General features: G+C 39.0%; 1 protein-coding gene across 1 annotated transcript in view; it reads left to right on the top strand.

Annotated features, from left to right (window-relative positions):
- Positions 1–17,715, top strand: part of GDPD4 (glycerophosphodiester phosphodiesterase domain containing 4) — a 145,318-nt gene that overhangs the window by 25,663 nt on the left and 101,940 nt on the right. The window contains exons 4-5 of the mRNA XM_045071368.1: positions 5,150–5,243; positions 7,642–7,701. Coding sequence (XP_044927303.1) covers positions 5,150–5,243; positions 7,642–7,701 — 154 coding nt within the window. The remainder of the gene's footprint in view (positions 1–5,149; positions 5,244–7,641; positions 7,702–17,715) is intronic.

Here is a 17,715-nt window from a genome sequence, read left to right as displayed (position 1 = left end):
AGAAGGGGAAGCAGGCTCCCTGCCGAGCAGAGAGCCCGATGCGGGGCTCGATCCCAGGACACTGAGATCATGACCTGAGCCGAAGGCAGCGGCTTAATCCATTGAGCCACCCAGGCGCTTCTAATTCTTTATTTAAATTCTATTTAGTTAACATATACTGTATTATTAGTTTCAAGGGTAGAAATTAGCAATTCACCAATTGCATGTAACAACCAGGGCCTGTAGTTTTCTTGTAGTATCCTTATTTGGCTTTGGTGTCAGGTTAATTTTTTTTTTTGTAAAATGAGTTTGGGAGTGTTCTTTCCTCCTCAGTTTCTGGAAGACTTTGAGAAGGATTAGTAATTTTCTAAATATTTGGTAAAATTCACCAGCAAAACAATCTGGCCCCAGGATTTTCTTTGTTGGAAAGTTTTTGATTACTGATTTAGTCTCCTCACTCAGTATCAGTCTGTTTAGATTTTCTATTTCTTCATGATTCATTTTTGGTAGATTGTATGTTTCTAGGAATTTACCTATTTCTTCTAGGTTGTCTAGTTTGTTGGCATATAGTTGGTCATAGAAGTTGCTTATGATCCTTTTTATTTCTGTGGTAATCAGTTGGAGTGTCCACATTTTCATTTGTAATTTTATTTATTTGGGTCCTCTCTTTCTTCCTTGGTCAGTCTTGCTACAAGTTTGTTGGATTTGTTTACTTTTTCAAAAGTCAACTTTTAATTTTGTTAATCTTTTCTGCTTTTTGCCTGTTCTTTGTTTTACTCATTTACAAAATAAATTGGCCCTTGAATGAAGGGAAGGCCTTGCAGGACCTTGCTACACAACCAAAAGAATATACTGTCAGTCTTCCTCATCGTTTTACCCCCAAAGAATCTCTGTTCATTTACCAAGGTGGTTGTGCATGGGGTTGTACTTTTGGGGGTATTAATGGACATTGGTGCTGAATTGATATGAATTTCTGGAGATTTTAAAAACACCACTGACTTACTAGTCAGAGTAAGGCTTTCAGATGACAGGTAATGGATGGCACTTTGGCTCATGTCCATCTGAACAGTGGGTCTAGTGTGTCCCCAGACCTACTTTGTGGTTATTTCACTAGTTCTGGAATGTATAGTTGGAATAAACATACTCAGCAGCAAGCAGAATTCTCACTAAAACTCCATCATCAAATGGAAGTTGTATATATGAGTGCATTCCCACAGGTTCTAATGCCATAAATAAGTTTCATGGGCAATTTTCCCTTGCTACTATAGCAGATTACTACCAATTGGGTGGCATAAAACAATATGCATTCATTATCTCATAGTTCTGTAGGTCAGAAGTCAGACATACTCAGCTGGGTACTCTGCTTAGGATCTTATAATGCTGAAATCAAGGTGCCAGCTGGCCTGATATTTTATCTGTAGTTCTGAGTGAGAATACACTTAGAGATTTTTTCAAGTTATTGGCACAATCCGTGTATTTCTGGAGTTGTAGGAATGAAGTCCCCTTTCTTTGGCGGTTGTCAGATGGAAGTGTTCTCACCTGCTAGAGGCCAGTGCATTCTTTAGGCCAGTGGCCTTCTCTATCTTCAAAGCTAACAACTGGGTGTCAAGTCCTTCTCACACTGCAAATTTCTCTGAGTTCTTTTTCATCTCCCTTTCTCTTATGTCCTCATCTTCTGATTTTAAGAGTTCATGGAATTACACTGGATTTACCCAGATAAACCAGGTTAATCTCCCTATTTTATTTTATTTTATTTTTTAATTAACATATAATGTATTATTGTTTCAGGGCTACTGGTCTGTAAATCACCAGTCTTACACAATTCACAGCACTCACCATAGCACATAGTCTTCCCAGTGTCCATCACCGAGCCACCCCATCCTTCCCTCCCTCCTCCCCTCCAGCAACACTCAGTTTGTTTCCTGAATTAAGAGTCTCTTATGATTTGTCTCCTTCTCTGGTTTCATCTTGTTTCATTTTTCACCTCTCTTCCCCTATGATTCTCTGTCTTGTTTCTCAAATTCTTCATATTAGTGAGATCATATAATTGTCTTTCTCTGATTTACTTACTTCACTTAGCATAATACCTTCTAGTTCCATCCATGTTGTTGTGAATGACAAGATTTTTTTGATTACTCCATAATATTCATATATATTTATATATACACCACATCTTCTTTACCCATTCATCTGTTGATGGATATCTAGGCTCATTCCATAGTTTGGCTGTTGTGGACATTGTTGGTATAAACATTGGGATGCAGTTACCCCTTCAGATCACTACCTTTGTATCTTTGGGGTAAATGCTCAGTAGTGCAGTTTCTGGGTTGCAGGGAAGCTCTATTTTTAACTGTTGGAAGAACCTCGATACCGTATTCCAGGTGGCTGCAACAGCTTGCATTCCCACCAACAATGTAGGAGGGTTCCCCTTTCTTGATATCCTCACCAATATCTGTCGTTTCCTGACTTGCTAATTTCTGACTGGTGTGAGGTGGTCTCTCACTCTGGTTTTGATTTGTATTTCCATGATGCTGAGTGATGTTGAGCACTAATATGCATTGGCGGAAGATGCAAGAAAGCTGCATTGTGCAGCTATGGGAAAGCAGGGATGGGGTCCTGGAAGAGTTCTTTAAGCACCAGTGCAATAAATGTGGATTTAGACAAAGTTGTGTTGACTAGGCTGTCCTAACGGGCTTTCTCTATTGTAGGATAGAGAAAAGGGACACATGATTCTGGTGCTAGGTTTATATAAAACAAATGACCTAGAGCAGAGAGAATGCTGCTTGAAAATATTAAGTTATAAGAAGCCTAAATTGGACAGTCCATGTAGAGTGAGCCTACTGCATATTCATCAGCGACCATATATTCCCAGATTAAAGGAGTGATGACCAAGAAAGACTTGCTTTTTCAATTCCCACTGATGTGTAGTCAGTCACTTAAGCTTACTCTTTTTTTTTATTTTATTTTATTTTATTTTATTTTATTTATTTATTTGATGCAGAGAGACACAATGAGAGAGGGAACACAAGCAGGGGGAATGGGAGAGGGAGGAGTAGGCTTCCAGTTGAGCAGGGAGCCCCATGGGGGCTCTATCCCAGGACCCTGAGATCATGACCTGAACCAAAGGCAGATGCGTAATGACTAAGCCACCCAGGTGCCCCAAGCTTACTCTTTTTCATTCTTCTCACTTGCTTTTGTTATCTGCCCTCTGCCCCAAACCACCACCAAGCGTGAGTGCAGATGAATGGAACAGGAAGAAGTAGAATAGGGAGGGAGGAAAAAAAAAATCACAGCTCTTCCTTTGCCTGAAGTTCATAGCAGGTGGATGAGAACTTCACTTAAGTTTGGTGAGAGAATTTTTTGTTTTTGTTTTTGTTTTTAAAGATTTTATTTATTTATTTGACAGAGAGAGAGATCACAAGCAGGCAGAGAGAGAGAGAGGGAAGCAGGCTCCCCGCTGGGCAGAAAACCCTATGTGGGATCACGACCTGAGCTGAAGACAGAGGTTTAACTCACTGAGCCACCCAGGCACCCCAGTGAGAGAGTTTTGAGCTGAACTAAACTAGTAATAATATTTACATGAGATTGAATATGCAAAATAAGGTTGAAAAGAAGTGGAAAAAAAATCTAATGTGGCTAGAGAAATGATTGGAAAAGATAGAGGCACCATTAAATGGCAAACCTTAGTTTTCCATTCTTACTTGAAAGCAAAGCCTATGTCATTTCTTGTTTAAGCTATTTGATTAATCCTTTGGCTGTATCTAGACTGATAGTAAGTCCATATTTTATTTTCAAGAACTTTGATTGTTTTGATTATCCCTGTGCTTGTATTAAAACATCATATTCTTGGGGCCCCTGCCTGGTTCAGTCAGTAGAACATGTGGCTCTTGATCTTGGGGTTGTAAATTCAGTCCTCATGGTGGATATAGAGATTGCTTAAAAGCTTAAAAAAAAAAAAAAGCAAAAACATATTCTTGTTACATGGATATTAGTCCTTCCTGTATTTCTCTAAAATTCTTAAATATATTTGTTTTGTGATTCTTTTATGATTGCTCTATTGCTCTGTTTTCTTGGATGCAAGTTACTCTATTTGTCAGCTTTATTGGATTCGTTTGTTGATGATTTCTGATTTCTGCTTATAAGCTCACGTTCTACCAAATGCTGTTCCCGGTGTCTTGGTTTGTGATACTTCTCAATATGGTGACTACTTGCCTGTTTCTTTCTTCTGGGTGTGTCTTATAGGCCCTGACCAAAGAGAATTTCCTTTGTTATTTTTAATGTGGTTATATGTTCATTAATCTATATTTTATAGTATTAAAATATAATTTCCCTAGGTTTTATATTGAGAGAAGGTAATTTCTGTTATATGGAAATGAGTCTAAATTATTTGACATGTAATATCTAGACCAAGTATAACACTGTTTCTCTTGGCAAATCATTATCATATCATATCTCTCATAATCTACTTTCAGAACAGAACACATCTGAACGGTTTTTGTGGTTTTTTTAAAAAAGATTTTATTTATTTATTTGACAGATCACAAATGGGCAGAGAGGTAGGCAGAGAGGGAGAAGCAGGCTCCCCACAGAGCAGAGAGCCCAATGCAGGGCTCAATCCCAGGACCCTGAGATCATGACCTGAGCCAAAGGCAGAGGCCTAACCCACTGAGCCACCCAGGTGCCCCTTGAACTGTTTTTAAAAGGCCCAAATCTTTTAGCTCTAGCATAGAGCAATTAATACAATAACTATGGTTACAAGTATGATGGAAAACATATGCAAATGGTCAAAGAAACTGCCAAAATGGAAAGTACCAGTTTTATTAAGGTGGTGAACTTATGGATGACTTTTTCTCTTTTGACTTTCCAGAATTTCTGTATTATTATTTTTTTGAAGAGGACATAATTTTTGAGTATATATTCTAAATAACTTTAAAAAATCCTACCACTAATACAGACCCCTCCCCCCAGTAAAGTACCCAGTTGCCTCTAGGATAAAGTTAAAACTTCTCAACCAAATATCTCCAAAACTTTTCACAGATATGTTCCCAGATTGCTTCTCTTATCTTCTTCCATTTTCTTATGCTTTATTTAGTCCAGTCTTGTTCCCCACCCTTGACACAGACACTACTAATTTCTGCTATGTTTTAAGGATTGAAACACATTTTTGCAGGGTCATTTTTCTAGGTACAGGATACTGGTTCTTTTGGTCCATTGTTTTGCTGAGTTTATTTGGGATCCTGGCTGCCTACAGTACATTGCTGGTGGTGAGTAATATTTCATTGCGGTTGGTGAGTAATGTTTTGCATTTCTCCTACTCTCTTCCTGAGTAGCCTTGTGAGGTGCTCCTGTCTGGGATGGCATCCAGTAGGTGCTGGGAGCCTTCATAACCTAAGATCACTCTTGTCTTAGCAGAGTTGGGGTTTACATCAGCTACTTGAATCTTAGGCACAAAGGATGGATGGAGGAAAGAAAGGCTTGCGCTGTTAGACCATCTGTTTTACAACCTTCCCTTTTAAAGTGTGGCAGAACATCCTTTTTCTAATCTTGTTTCATAACCTATTTTATGGTTTACTCGATGTTGTTACGTTAAATGCTCCAGATTCACATTAGCAGTACCTTTACATATTGAACTACCTCATTTCATATCCTGTCTCCTGAGAATCAGTCTTTCCGAGCCTTATAAATTAGCTAGTTTTTCAAACCTATTCTAAGGTGCAAATGAACATTATTAGTCCTCTAGTTTAGGTGCAGAGTACATTTTAGCAAGTCTTTTGGCAAAGAGTGACCCTGTCTCTATTGCCTGACATAGTAGTATAGTGTGGTATGAGAAATTCAGGCCAAGCAAGAGAAAAGTCTGTAGAAGTGGAAAGCTACGGGAGGATAACTTTCAGGTAATGGGAGTTTTTCAGTGCCCACTTATCTATAGAACGTATATATCTTTATCCGATTTCACAATTCACTGTCCTTACTGATTTCTTTTATGATACAGAAGACCCCAACCCACCAAATCCATTGCCATTTGCATTTTTTCAACAAAATTTATTAATCACTGTATGAGTGATAAGCACTGAGTATACAGTGATCAACAAAACATGCAGTTTCTGTTTTCATGCACAGTACTTCCAAGAGATAGGTATGAGACGTGAAGTTAGTGTCTTAAATCAATGAATTTAGACTCTAGTAGGGCAACTAACTCATAGATAAAAATAACTAACACAGGCAGAACATTGTATTTGTCATTAGAGAGACCTAAAAAAAGTTCTGCATGGGTTCTGAGAAGGAAAAGGTGACTTACAGCCAAGAGGATTAAGTAAGGTTTCTTGGAAGAAGTGACACTGATGTGTGATCTTGAAGGGATGGTGGATTTGGACACGTGTATATGGGGATGGGGGAAGACCATTCCAGGCTGTGGAATATTATGACAAAGGTGCATGACAAAAATTTGGAATGTGACTACATAAGAGGGCAAAGTCAGTTCTGTTAGCATGTAGGGAACACAGCTAAAAAGATGGGCTTGTGACAGATTTTGGAAGGTCTGGAAATAGGGCTAAGATATTTGGCATTAATCAGATTTCTATTTTAGGAAAACCGTCCTGAAAATTGTGGTGTAGAGGGTGGCTATAGGCAGGGAGGGTGGCTAGAAACTTTTTAATGGGGAAAATGCAGATGAAGGATGTGCTCTGGGCAAAACTCTGACCACTGACTTGTACTGCTCTTATACACAGTGAACATGAACTGGTATAGCTAGCTTCTAAGGTGGGAATGAATTCTAGTGTTTCAACAAGGCAGTTTATTATAACTACAACAGACTTTCTACTCTACCCTACTTCTTTTTGGATACATACAGGGACAACAACAGTGCACAAAGAGGAAAACCTTAGTTCTATTTCTATTGTTAGGTTACTTTGTAACCCTGGTCAGTCATATAACCCTTTGAACCTCCATTTCTTTTCTTTCAAATGAGAATGATAATATTTTTTAAAAATGGTATTTTATTGGGCTGGATAAAGAACAAATGAAATCAGATACATAAAATTATTTTGATAAAAAGTTTAAGACCTTTATACATTCCAACTCTCATTAATATCCTGAGCATCTAAGGGTTCTGATTTTGTTTTCCTCTCCATAGTGACTTTTAGACTGGTTAGAGTAGATTCAAATCTAATTAAGATTTATTGACTAAATATCAGGTTAACAACAGTAGTTAAGAGATGTAACAATGGCACTGATTCCTCGAGAAAGAGCTTTTTAATAGCCCTTGGAAGGGCTGGCCTCTGCCTTCTTTCACAAGTGGGTCTAAGTAATACCAGGAATATAGTTCATCATGGGGAAAAGAAATTGGTAGGAACTCAGGAAGTGTATCAGTGTGGTGATTGTTATGAGATTCCAGAGATGAAAATAATTCTTCCTGGGGGTGCCGGTGAATGTTACAAATAGAGGTGACATTTGAACTGCCTTTGAAGAAGCATCAGTGGTGAGGGGAGAGAGAACTTCTCAGGCAGGGGAGCCTCATGGCAGACAACCAGAGGCTGCAAAGTGCAGGCATAGCGAGAAGTGAATGTAGTGCCGGACTGTGAAAGGAATTTTGAGCTACAGAACACTGCTTTGGGGAGTAACTTGTTGATTTCAACATAACCTCCTTTTTCTTCTTTGCTTTTCCAGGTGCTTGCATTTTTGTTGGTTTGGGAAGGGTATGAACCAAACCTGCACTGGTTTCATAAGGTAGGATACTGAACCTTTGTAGGAGACCTTGGGCCATGACTGACTGTGCCTCTCAGGCACTCAGTGTTAAGTAGAGTCATCCTTCTTTCATTGTTCCCCTTAGAAAGAAGAGATCTATTTATATTGCTTTAACTGAAATAATTTAATTTCTAACAGATGTAACTGATTTACTGAAGGGACTGAACTCAAACTTCATTTTTCTTTTTTTCTTCTTTTTTTACCATTTGTTGTTAAACTCGCTCTGTGACTGTTATTCCCCTTTTGCCTAAGTAACATCTTAGGCAAACTCCATTACTTTCTCGGTCTTTTATAGTCATAAGAACATTCTCATTTCCGTCATTGAAAATTTCAGTTCATTGTAATAACAAAATCTTCAACATTATAAGATTTTTCCTCTCCTTTTTTGGACCTGACCCAGGCCTGGAAGCTTGCAGTGATAGAGCATGATGGTCCTTCTAACTCTCTTTTCACCAGAATAGGGCACAGGGGAAAGGGAGTAGGATAAAAGAACACAGTTGCGCAAAGAGGGGCAAGAGGGTCATCTGAGGTTGATGCTTTCAGGACCAGGTAAATTTACAGTTGGCTTTTTATCTGACAGACTTTTTCATTCATTTTTTTTTAAAGATTTGATTTATTTATTTGACAGACAGAGATCACAGGTAGGCAGAGAGGCAGGCAGAGAGGTAGGCAAACAGGCTCCCGGCTGAGCAGAGAGCCCAATGTGGGACTTGATCCAAGGACACTGAGATCATGATCTGAGCCGAAGGAAGGCACTTAACCCACTGAGCCACCCACGTGCCCCCCAACAGGCTTTTTCTAGGTGTATTTTCAGAGACTTCTGCTGAGAACTTTGACTATACCTTTCTTGGTAGAGTCAGTATCTGTCTTCCTATACACCCAGAAATTTCTTGAGGTTTTTTCAACCTTCCCTTATTTTGGAGCCCTTTTAAATGACCCCAGAATGGTGTGTCTCAAGGGATCTGTATTTGTTCCACAGCAAGCAGCATCTGTGCCCCAATATCTGCTAACGTGCAGCTCATTTCCAACATAGCCTCCCTCATTTTGTCCTGCTATGGGCTTGAACAGCTCCAGCCCCAACCTCTTGCCTTTCTAAAGATTTTTTTTCAGGCATGGTTTGTTACCATATCTTGTTTTTCCCAAACCCAGGAACATATCAAACTCTGAGTGGTCCCCTTAAGTTTTCTCCTATTCAAATGAGATCTATGAACTGAAAATATAAATTTAAGAGTTATTAGAACAGATCAAAATTGAAGTTATAAGATCTTACAGGGAAAGAATATAGATTGAGAAGTGAAAAAATAAGCCTTATTGAGATCACCATCTGTTTTGGAGTTGGGACACCATGATCAGTTAGTCACTACTGAGAGTCATGTGAAATCTAAAGAAGAAGACAAATGAATAGACAAAAAGCAAAATCAGACTGATAAATACAAAGAACAGTTGGTTGCAGGGGAGTAGGGGTGGGGGGTGCTGGGCAAAATGGGTAAAGTGGAGCAGGAGATACAGGCTTCTACTTAGGAAATGACTAAGTCACAGGACTAAAAGATACAGTATAGGGAATATAGTCTGCGGTGTTCCAGTAATGTTGCATGGTGACAGATGGTAGTTACACTTGGGGTGAGCATAGTAACATAGTTGTCGAAAATGAAAATGCTAATTTGAAAAGATAATGAACCCCTGTGTTTATCACAGCATTATTTATGGTAGCTAACATATGGAAGTAGTCTATGTCCATCAGTAGATGAATGGATAAAGAAGATGTGGTATACATACATAATGGAATATTACTCAGCCATAAAAAATGAGATCTTGATATTTACAACAACATGGATGGGCCTAAAGAATATTATGCTCAGTGAAATAAGTCAGAGAAAGACAAATACCATATGATTTCACTTGTATTTAGATTCTAAAAAACAAAGCAAGTAAGCAAACAAAAACCAGAAAAAAACCCCTGAAAATACAGAGAACAAACTGGTGGTTGCCAGAGGGGAGGTAGGAGGGAATAAGCCAAAAGAGGGTAATGGAGTGTGGAGTGGAAGTTATAGCTTCCAGTCACAGAATTAATGTTACAGAAATGAAAGGTGGTACAGCATAGGGAATATAGTCAATGGTATTGTAATAGTGTTATATGGATGATAGATGGTAGCTTGAGGTGAGCATATCATAATACATAGATTTACCCAATCATTATGTTATACACCTGAGACTTTTGGAACATTGTGTGCCAACTATATTTCAATGAAAAAAACCCACACCCCACATTTAAAGTCCAAAGAACAGATTGTATCTTAATAGAAGAGGAAGGACATTTTTCTGAGTAACTGCATTTGACAGGTTCACATTTTTCTAAGAGAAAATGTTTTATATGTACTTTCTAATTGCCTGTATCCTTTGAATCATTAATAAAAAGTTTGGTGTTGAGTAGATCATAGAATCCTATGAGATTCATATGAGTCTGATTTGACAATTAAACCCTTATGTTGGGATGCTTCTGTTTTTTCAGTAGGCAACGTAAGATTTCTGCATCTTTGTACATAGGAGAGATTGGCATGTATAGGCATACCTTATGTCACTCTGCTTCAGTTTATTGCAGTTTGCAGATACTTTTCCTTTATTACTGTATACTGTATTGTTTGTTTCAGGGGCACAGATCTGTGATTCATCAGTCTTACACAATTCACAGCACTCCCCATAGCATAGACCCTCCCCAATGTTCATCACACAGCCACTCCATTCCTCCTACCCCCCTCCACTCTAGCAACCCTCAGTTTGTTTCCTGAATTAAGAGTCTTTTATGGTTTGTCTCCCTCTCTGGTTTCATCTTGTTTCATTTTTCTCTCCCTTCCGTTATGATCCTCTGTCTTGTTTCTCAAATTCTTCAGTCAGTGAGATCATATGATAATTTTCTTTCTCTGATTGACTTATTTCACTCAGCAAAATGCCCTCTATTTCCATACACGTCGTTGTAAATAGCAAGATTTCAGTTTTTTGATGTCTGCATAATATTCCATTGTGTGTGTGTGTGTGTGTGTGTGTGTGTGTGTGTATATATATATATATATATATATATATATATATATATACCATATCTTCTTTATCCATTCATCTGTTGATGGACATCTAGGCTCTTTCCATAGTTTGGATACTATGGACATTGCTGCTGTAAACATTATGGTGCATATGCCCCTTCAGATCACTGCATTTTTATTTTTAGGGTAAATACCCAGTAGTATGGTTGCTGGGTTATAGGGTTGCTGTATTTTCAACATTTTGAGGAACATCCATACAGTTTTCCAGAGTGACTGCACCATCTTGCATTCCCACCAACAATGTAGGAGGGTTCCCCTTTCTTGACATCCTCACCAACATCTGTCGTTTCCTGACTTGTTAATTTTAGCCATTCTGACTGGTGTGAGATTGTATCTCATTGTGGTTTTGATTTGTTTTTCCCTGATGCTGAGTGATGTTGAGCACTTTTTCATGTGTTTCTTGGCCATTTGGATGTCTTCGTTGCAGAAATATCTGTTCGTGTCTTCTGCCCATTTCTTGATTGGATATTTGTTCCTTGGGTATTGAATTTGATAAGTTCTTTACAGATTTTGGATACTACCCCTTTCTCTGCTATGTCATTTGCAAATATCTTCTCCCATCCTGCCAGTTGTCTTTTCGTTTTGTTGACTGTTTCCTTTGCTGCACAAAAGCCTTTGATCTTGATGAAGACCCAGGAGTTCATTTTTGCTTTTGATTCCCTTGCCTCTGGAGATGTGTCTAAGCAAGAAGTTGCTGTGGTTGAGGTCAAAAAGGTTGCTGCCAGTGTTCTCTTCTAGGATTTTGATGGATACCTGCCTTACATTTAGGTCTTTCGTGCATTTTGAGTTTATCTTTGTGTACAGTGGGAGAAAGTTGTCTAGGTTCATTCTCCTACATGTGGGTGTCCAATTTTCCCAACACCATTTGTTGAAGAGACTGTGTTTTTTCCATTGGACGTTCCTTCCTGCCTTGTCGGAAGAGTAGTTGACCATAGAGTTGAGGGTCCATTTCTGGGCTCTCTATTCTGTTCCATTGATCTGTGTGTCTGTTTTTGTGCCAGTATCGTACTGTCTTGATGATTACAGCTTTGTAATAGAGCTTAAAGTCTGGAATGTGATGCCGCTACCTTTAGTTTCTTTTTCAGCATTCCTCTGGCTATTTGGGGACTTTTCTGGTTCCATATAAATTTTAGGATTATTTGTTCCATTTCTTTGGAAACAGTTGATGGTATTTTGATAGGGATTGCATTAAATGTGTAGTAGATTGCTTTCAGTAGCACAGACATTTTCACAATATTTGTTCTTCCAATCCATGAGCATGGAACGTTTTTCCATTTCTTTGTGTCTTCCTCAGTTTCTTTCATGAGTACTCTATATTTTTCTGAGTACAGATTCTTGGCCTCTTTGATTAGGTTTATTCCTAGATGTCTTAAGGTTTTGGGTGCAATTGCGAATGGGATTGACACTTTAATTTCTCTTTCTTCTGTCTTGCTGTATAAAAATACAACTAATTTCTGTGCATTGATTTTATATCCTGACACTTTACTGAATTCCTGTATGAGTTCTAGCAGTGTTGGAGTGGAGTCTTTTGGGTTTTCCACATGAAGTATCATATCATCTACAAAGAGGTTTGACTTCTTCTTTGCGAATTTGGATGATTTTATTTCTTTTTGTTGTCTGATTTCTGAGGCTAGGACTTCTAGTACTATGTTGAATAGCAGTGGTGATAGTGGACATCCCTGCTGCATTCCTAACCTTAGGGGAAAAGCTCTCCGTTTCCCCCACTGAGAATGATTTTTGCTGTGGGTTTTTCATAGATGGCTTTGATGATATTGAGGTGTGTACCCTCTATCCCTACACTGTGCAGAGTTTTGATCAAGAAAGGATGCTGTACTTTGTCAAATGCTTTCTCAGCATCTATTGAGAGTATCGTATGGTTCTTGTTCTTTCTTTCATTAATGAATTGAATCACATTGACTGAATTGCAGATATTGAACCAATGTTGAAGCCCAGGAATAAATCCCACTTGGTTGTGGTGCATAATCCTTTTAAGGTACTATTGGATCCCATTGACTAGTATTTTGATGAGAATTTTTGGATCCATGTTCATCAGGGATATTGGTCTGTAATTGTCTTTTTTGATGGGATCTTTGTCTGGTTTTGGGATCATGGTAATGCTGGCCTCATAAAATGAGTTTGGGAGTTTCCCTTCCATTTCTGTTTTTTTGGAACAGTTTCAGGAGAATAAGTAATAATTCTTCTTTAAATGTTTGGCAGAATTCCTCTGGGAAGCTGTTTGGTGTTGGACTCTTGTTTTTTGGGAGATTTTTTGATGACTGCTTCAATCTCTTTACTAATTATGGGTCTGCTCAGGTTTTCTATTTCTTCCTGGTTCAGTTTTGGTAGCTTATACGTCACTAGGAATGCAACCATTTCTTCCAGATGGTCTAACTTGCTGGTGTATAGTTGCTTGTGGTATGTTCTTGTAATTGTTTGTCTTTCTTTGGTGTTGGTTGTGATCTCTCCTATTTCATTCATGATTTCATTAATTTGGGTCCTTTCTCTTTCTCTTTTGGTCTTAAGTCTGGCCAGGGGTTTATCAGTTGTATTAATTCATTCACAGAACCAGCTTCTAGTTCCGTTTCTCTGTTCTACTGTTCTTTTGGTTTCTCATTCACTGATTTCTGCTCTGATGTTTATTCTTTCTCTTCTCCTGCTGGGTTTAGGCTTTCTTTGCTGTTCTTTCTCTAGCTTCCTTAGGTGTTGGGTTAGGTCGTGTATTTGAGACCTTTCTAGTTTCTTGAGAAAGGCTTGTATGGCTATATACATTCCTCTTAGGACCGCTTTTGCTGTATTCCACAGATTTTGAACAGTTGTGTTTTCATGATTTTTTTCAATTCTTCTTTAATTTCCTCATTGACTCATTCATTCTTTAGTAGGATGCTCTTTAGCCTCCATGTATTTGTGTTCTTTCCAACTTTCCTCTTGTGATTGAGTTCTAGTTTCAGAGCATGGTGGTCTGAAAATAAGCAGGGAATGATCCCAGTCTTTTGGTGCTGGTTGAGACCTGATTTGTGACTCAAGATGTGATCTCTTCTGGAGAATGTTCCATGAACACTAGAGAAGAATGTGTATTCTCTTGCTTTTGGTTGGAGTGTTCTGAATGTATCTGTGATGTCCATCTGGTCCAATGTGTCATTCAAAGCCTTTATGTCCTTGCTGACCTTTTGCTTAGACGATCTGTCCATTTCAGTGAGGAGGGGGGTGTTAACAGGGTCCCCTGTTAATTACTGTATTATTGTCAATGTGTTTCTTTGATTTTGTTATTAGTAGGTTTATATAAGTGGCATATAGGGGCACTTATATAAACATGTTAGGGGCATAGATATTTAAAATTGTTAGATCTTCATGTCGTATGGACCCTTTAAGTATGACATAGTGTTCTTTCTCAACTCTTCTTATCATATTTGGCTTCAGATATAATTTTTCTGATAAAAAGATTGCCACCCCAGCTGTCTTTTGATGTCCGTTAGCATGGTAAATGGTTTTCCACCCCCTCCCTCTCAATCTGGAGGTGTCTTTGGATCTAAAATGAGCCTCTTGCAGACAGTGTATTGGTGGCTCTGGTGGCTCTTTTTTTTTTTTTTTTAAATCCATTCTGACACCCTGTGTTTTTTTATTGGGACCTTTAGCCCATTTACATTCAGGGTACCTATTGAGAGATATGAATTTGGTGCTATGGTATTGCCTGTAAGGTGACTGTTAAGTGTATATATATATTGTCTCTGTTCCTTTCTGGTCTGTTACTTTTAGGCTTTCTCTTTGCTTAGAGGATCCCTTTCAATATTTCCTGTAGGGCTGGTTTTGTGTTTGCAAAGTCTTTTAGTTTTTGTTTGTCCTGGAAGCTTTTTCTCTCTCTCCTTCTATTTTCAGTGAGAGCCTCGCTGGATATAGTATTCTTGGCTGCATATTTTTTTCCTTTAGTGCTCTGAATAGATCATGCCAGTCCCTTCTGGCCTGCCATATCTCTGTGGATAGGTCTGCTGCCAATCTAATATTTCTGCCATTGTATGTTACAGTCGTCTTGTCCCAAACTGCTTTCAGGATTTTCTCTTTGTCTGTGAGACTTGTAAGTTTTACTGTTAGATGATGGGGTGTGGACCTATATTTATTGACTTTTGAGGGGGTGTTGTCTGTGCCTCCTGGATTTTTGTTGCCTGTTCCCTCCTCACATGAGTGCTATAATTTGCTCCAGTATACCTTCAGGCCCTCTCTCTCTCTTTCTTCTTCTTCTTCTTGATCCCAATTATTCTAATATTGTTTTGTCTTCTGGTATCACTTATCTCTTGAATTCTCCCCTCGTGATCCAGTAGTTGTTTATCTCTCCTTGTGTCTGCTTCTTTATTCTTCCATCATTTGGTCTTCTATATCACTAATTCTTTCTTCTGCCTCATTTATCCTAGCTGTTAGAGCCTCCATTTTTTAAATTATACCTCATTAATAACTTTTTTTTTAACTTCAACTTGCTTAGAATTTAGTTCATTTCCCCAGAAAGGGATTCTCTGGTATCTTCTGTGCTTTTTTCAAGCCCAGCTAGTATCTTTAGAGCCATCATTCTGAGCTCTGATTCTGACATCCTTCTAATATCTGTGTTGAATCGGTCTCTGGCAGTAAGTACTGACTCTTGTTCTTTTTTTTTTTTTTTTTTTTGAGGTAAGCTTTTTTGTTTTGTCATTTTGTCCAGAGAAGAATAGGTGAATGAGGGGACAAAATCCTAAAAGGGTAACAATGATCCCAATTGGAACACCAATTTGTGTTCCCCACCAACAGTGTAACACTAAAGGAATCAGAAGAGACCCACAACCAGGAGGAAAAGAAAGGAAAACAAAGAAGATGGTCAGGCTGGTGACTAGAACCAGCCACACACTAGATTTGGGTGTATTTTGGTCTATTGGAAGAAACTGTCTCCCAAAATTTTGAAGAAAGAAAAACTCATATAAGAGTAAATATGAAGAGGGGTTGGAATATGACCATAAAGATGCAAATTTAAAAAGATTTTTAAAAAAGGAATTGATAAGTTGTTTGAGAAAGGAAAGAAAAATATTTTAAAAAAAGAGAGAGAATGTTATCAGGCAGTAACTATAACAAAGCCATACACTAGATTTAGGGTATATTTTCGTTTGTTAGAAGAAACTGTATCCCAAAATTTTAAGGAAAGAAAAACTTATATGTATACAAAAAATAAGGTTAATTTAAATGAAGGGATAGACTATGACTCTAAGAATGAAAATTCAAAAAGATTTTCTAGAAAGGTTTTGAGAAGATGGTGGTTAAAATAGGAAAGAGGAAAAATTAAAAGAAAAAGAAAATTTAAAAATTTTAACTTTGAAAGACTAAAGAATCATGGGGGGAAAAACCCTGTGAATTCTATGTGCTATATTCCCTGAGTGTGGGGTTTTGCAGTTCTCATTGACCCATAAGCTTGGTCTTGGCTGGGTGGTCTTGCTGATCTTCTGGGGGAGGGGCCTTTTGCAGTGATTCTCAAATGTCTTTGCCCAAGGTGGAATTACAACATCCTTACCAGGGGCCAGGCTAAGTATTTTGCTCATGTTTGCTCTGGTAGCTTTTGTTTGCTGAGTGCTTTCTGTACAGCTTTGGAGGATGAGAATGAAAATGGCAACCTCCCAATCTCTGGCCTGGAGGAGTCAAGAACTCAGGCCCCACTCCCCAGTGAGCCCTCAGAGAAAGCAGTCAGTCCCTCCTATCTCTCTGGTCTCTGGCCACACTCCGTACTCACCCAGCCTGTGACCGAGCATTTCTGTCTCTGGCACATGACCCCATTTGTTGACTCCAAACCTAGCAGATTCCTGCTGTGTATTCCCAGTGGAGGAAGGGGGTTGGGTCTCCCTGGATCTGGTGGGCCCCTGCTCAAAGAGGCCGACTGTGCTGCAGATCATGAGAGCCCACTTCTTGGTTCCATCTTTGCAGATGGGTTCCTTGATCTGATACCTGGGAGCCCTGCCACACTTGGGCACCCTCAGTCTTTCCATAACCTTGAGGGTCCTGAGGCCACACCATCACACAGAGGGCTTCAGCCCCCACTTAGCCACCAGAGTGACGTCCCTCAGTGGAGCAGACTTCTAAAAGTTCTGATTTTGTGCTTCGCTGCTCTATCCTTTAGTAGCCAGCTGACACAGGCTCTCCCCGCCCCACACAGTCTGTCTTCCCATATATCACCTTGGATTCACTTCTCTGCACATCCTGCCTTTCAGAAAGTGGTCACTTTTGTGTTCATAGAATTGCTGCTCTTAGTTTCCTTGATCTCCTATTGAGTTTATAGGTGTTCAGAATATTTTGATAACTATCTGGCTGAATTCCTGGGTCCAGATGAAATGTAAGTCTCCTACTCCTCTGCTATCTTGCTCCTCCCCAGTACATCATTAGTTTTTGATGTAGTGTTCCATGATTCATTGTTTGTGTATAACACCCAGTTTTCTATGCAATCCGTGCCCTTCTTGATACCCTTCGCCAGGCTCATCCATCCCTCCACTTCCCTTCCTTCTTGTTTCCTGGAGTCCATAGTCTCTCATGGTTCATCTCCCACTCTGGTTTCTCCCCTTTCATTTTTTCCTTCTCCTAGTGTCCTCCATGGTATTCCTTATGTTCCACAACTAAGTGAAATGGTATGATAATTGACTTTCTATGTTCGGCTTATTTCACTTAGCATAATCTCCTCTAGTGCCAAACATGTTGATGCAAAAGTTGGGTATTCATCATTTTGGATGGCTGAGTAATATTCCATTATGTATATGGACCACATCTTCTTTATCCATTTGTCTGTTGAAGGGCATCTCGGCTCTTTCCACATTTTGGCTATTATGGACATTGCTGCTATGAATGTTAGGGTGCATATGGCCCTTCTTTTCACTACATCTGTATCCTTGGGATAAATACCCAGTAG

This window comes from Mustela putorius, unplaced genomic scaffold, assembly GCF_011764305.1.
Source record: "Mustela putorius furo isolate JIRA1106 unplaced genomic scaffold, ASM1176430v1.1 tig00003987_pilon_pilon_pilon, whole genome shotgun sequence".
Classification (NCBI taxonomy): Eukaryota; Metazoa; Chordata; class Mammalia; order Carnivora; family Mustelidae; genus Mustela; species Mustela putorius.
The sequence above is the reverse complement of the archived record's forward strand: the minus strand, read 5'-3'. Positions and strand labels throughout refer to the sequence as shown.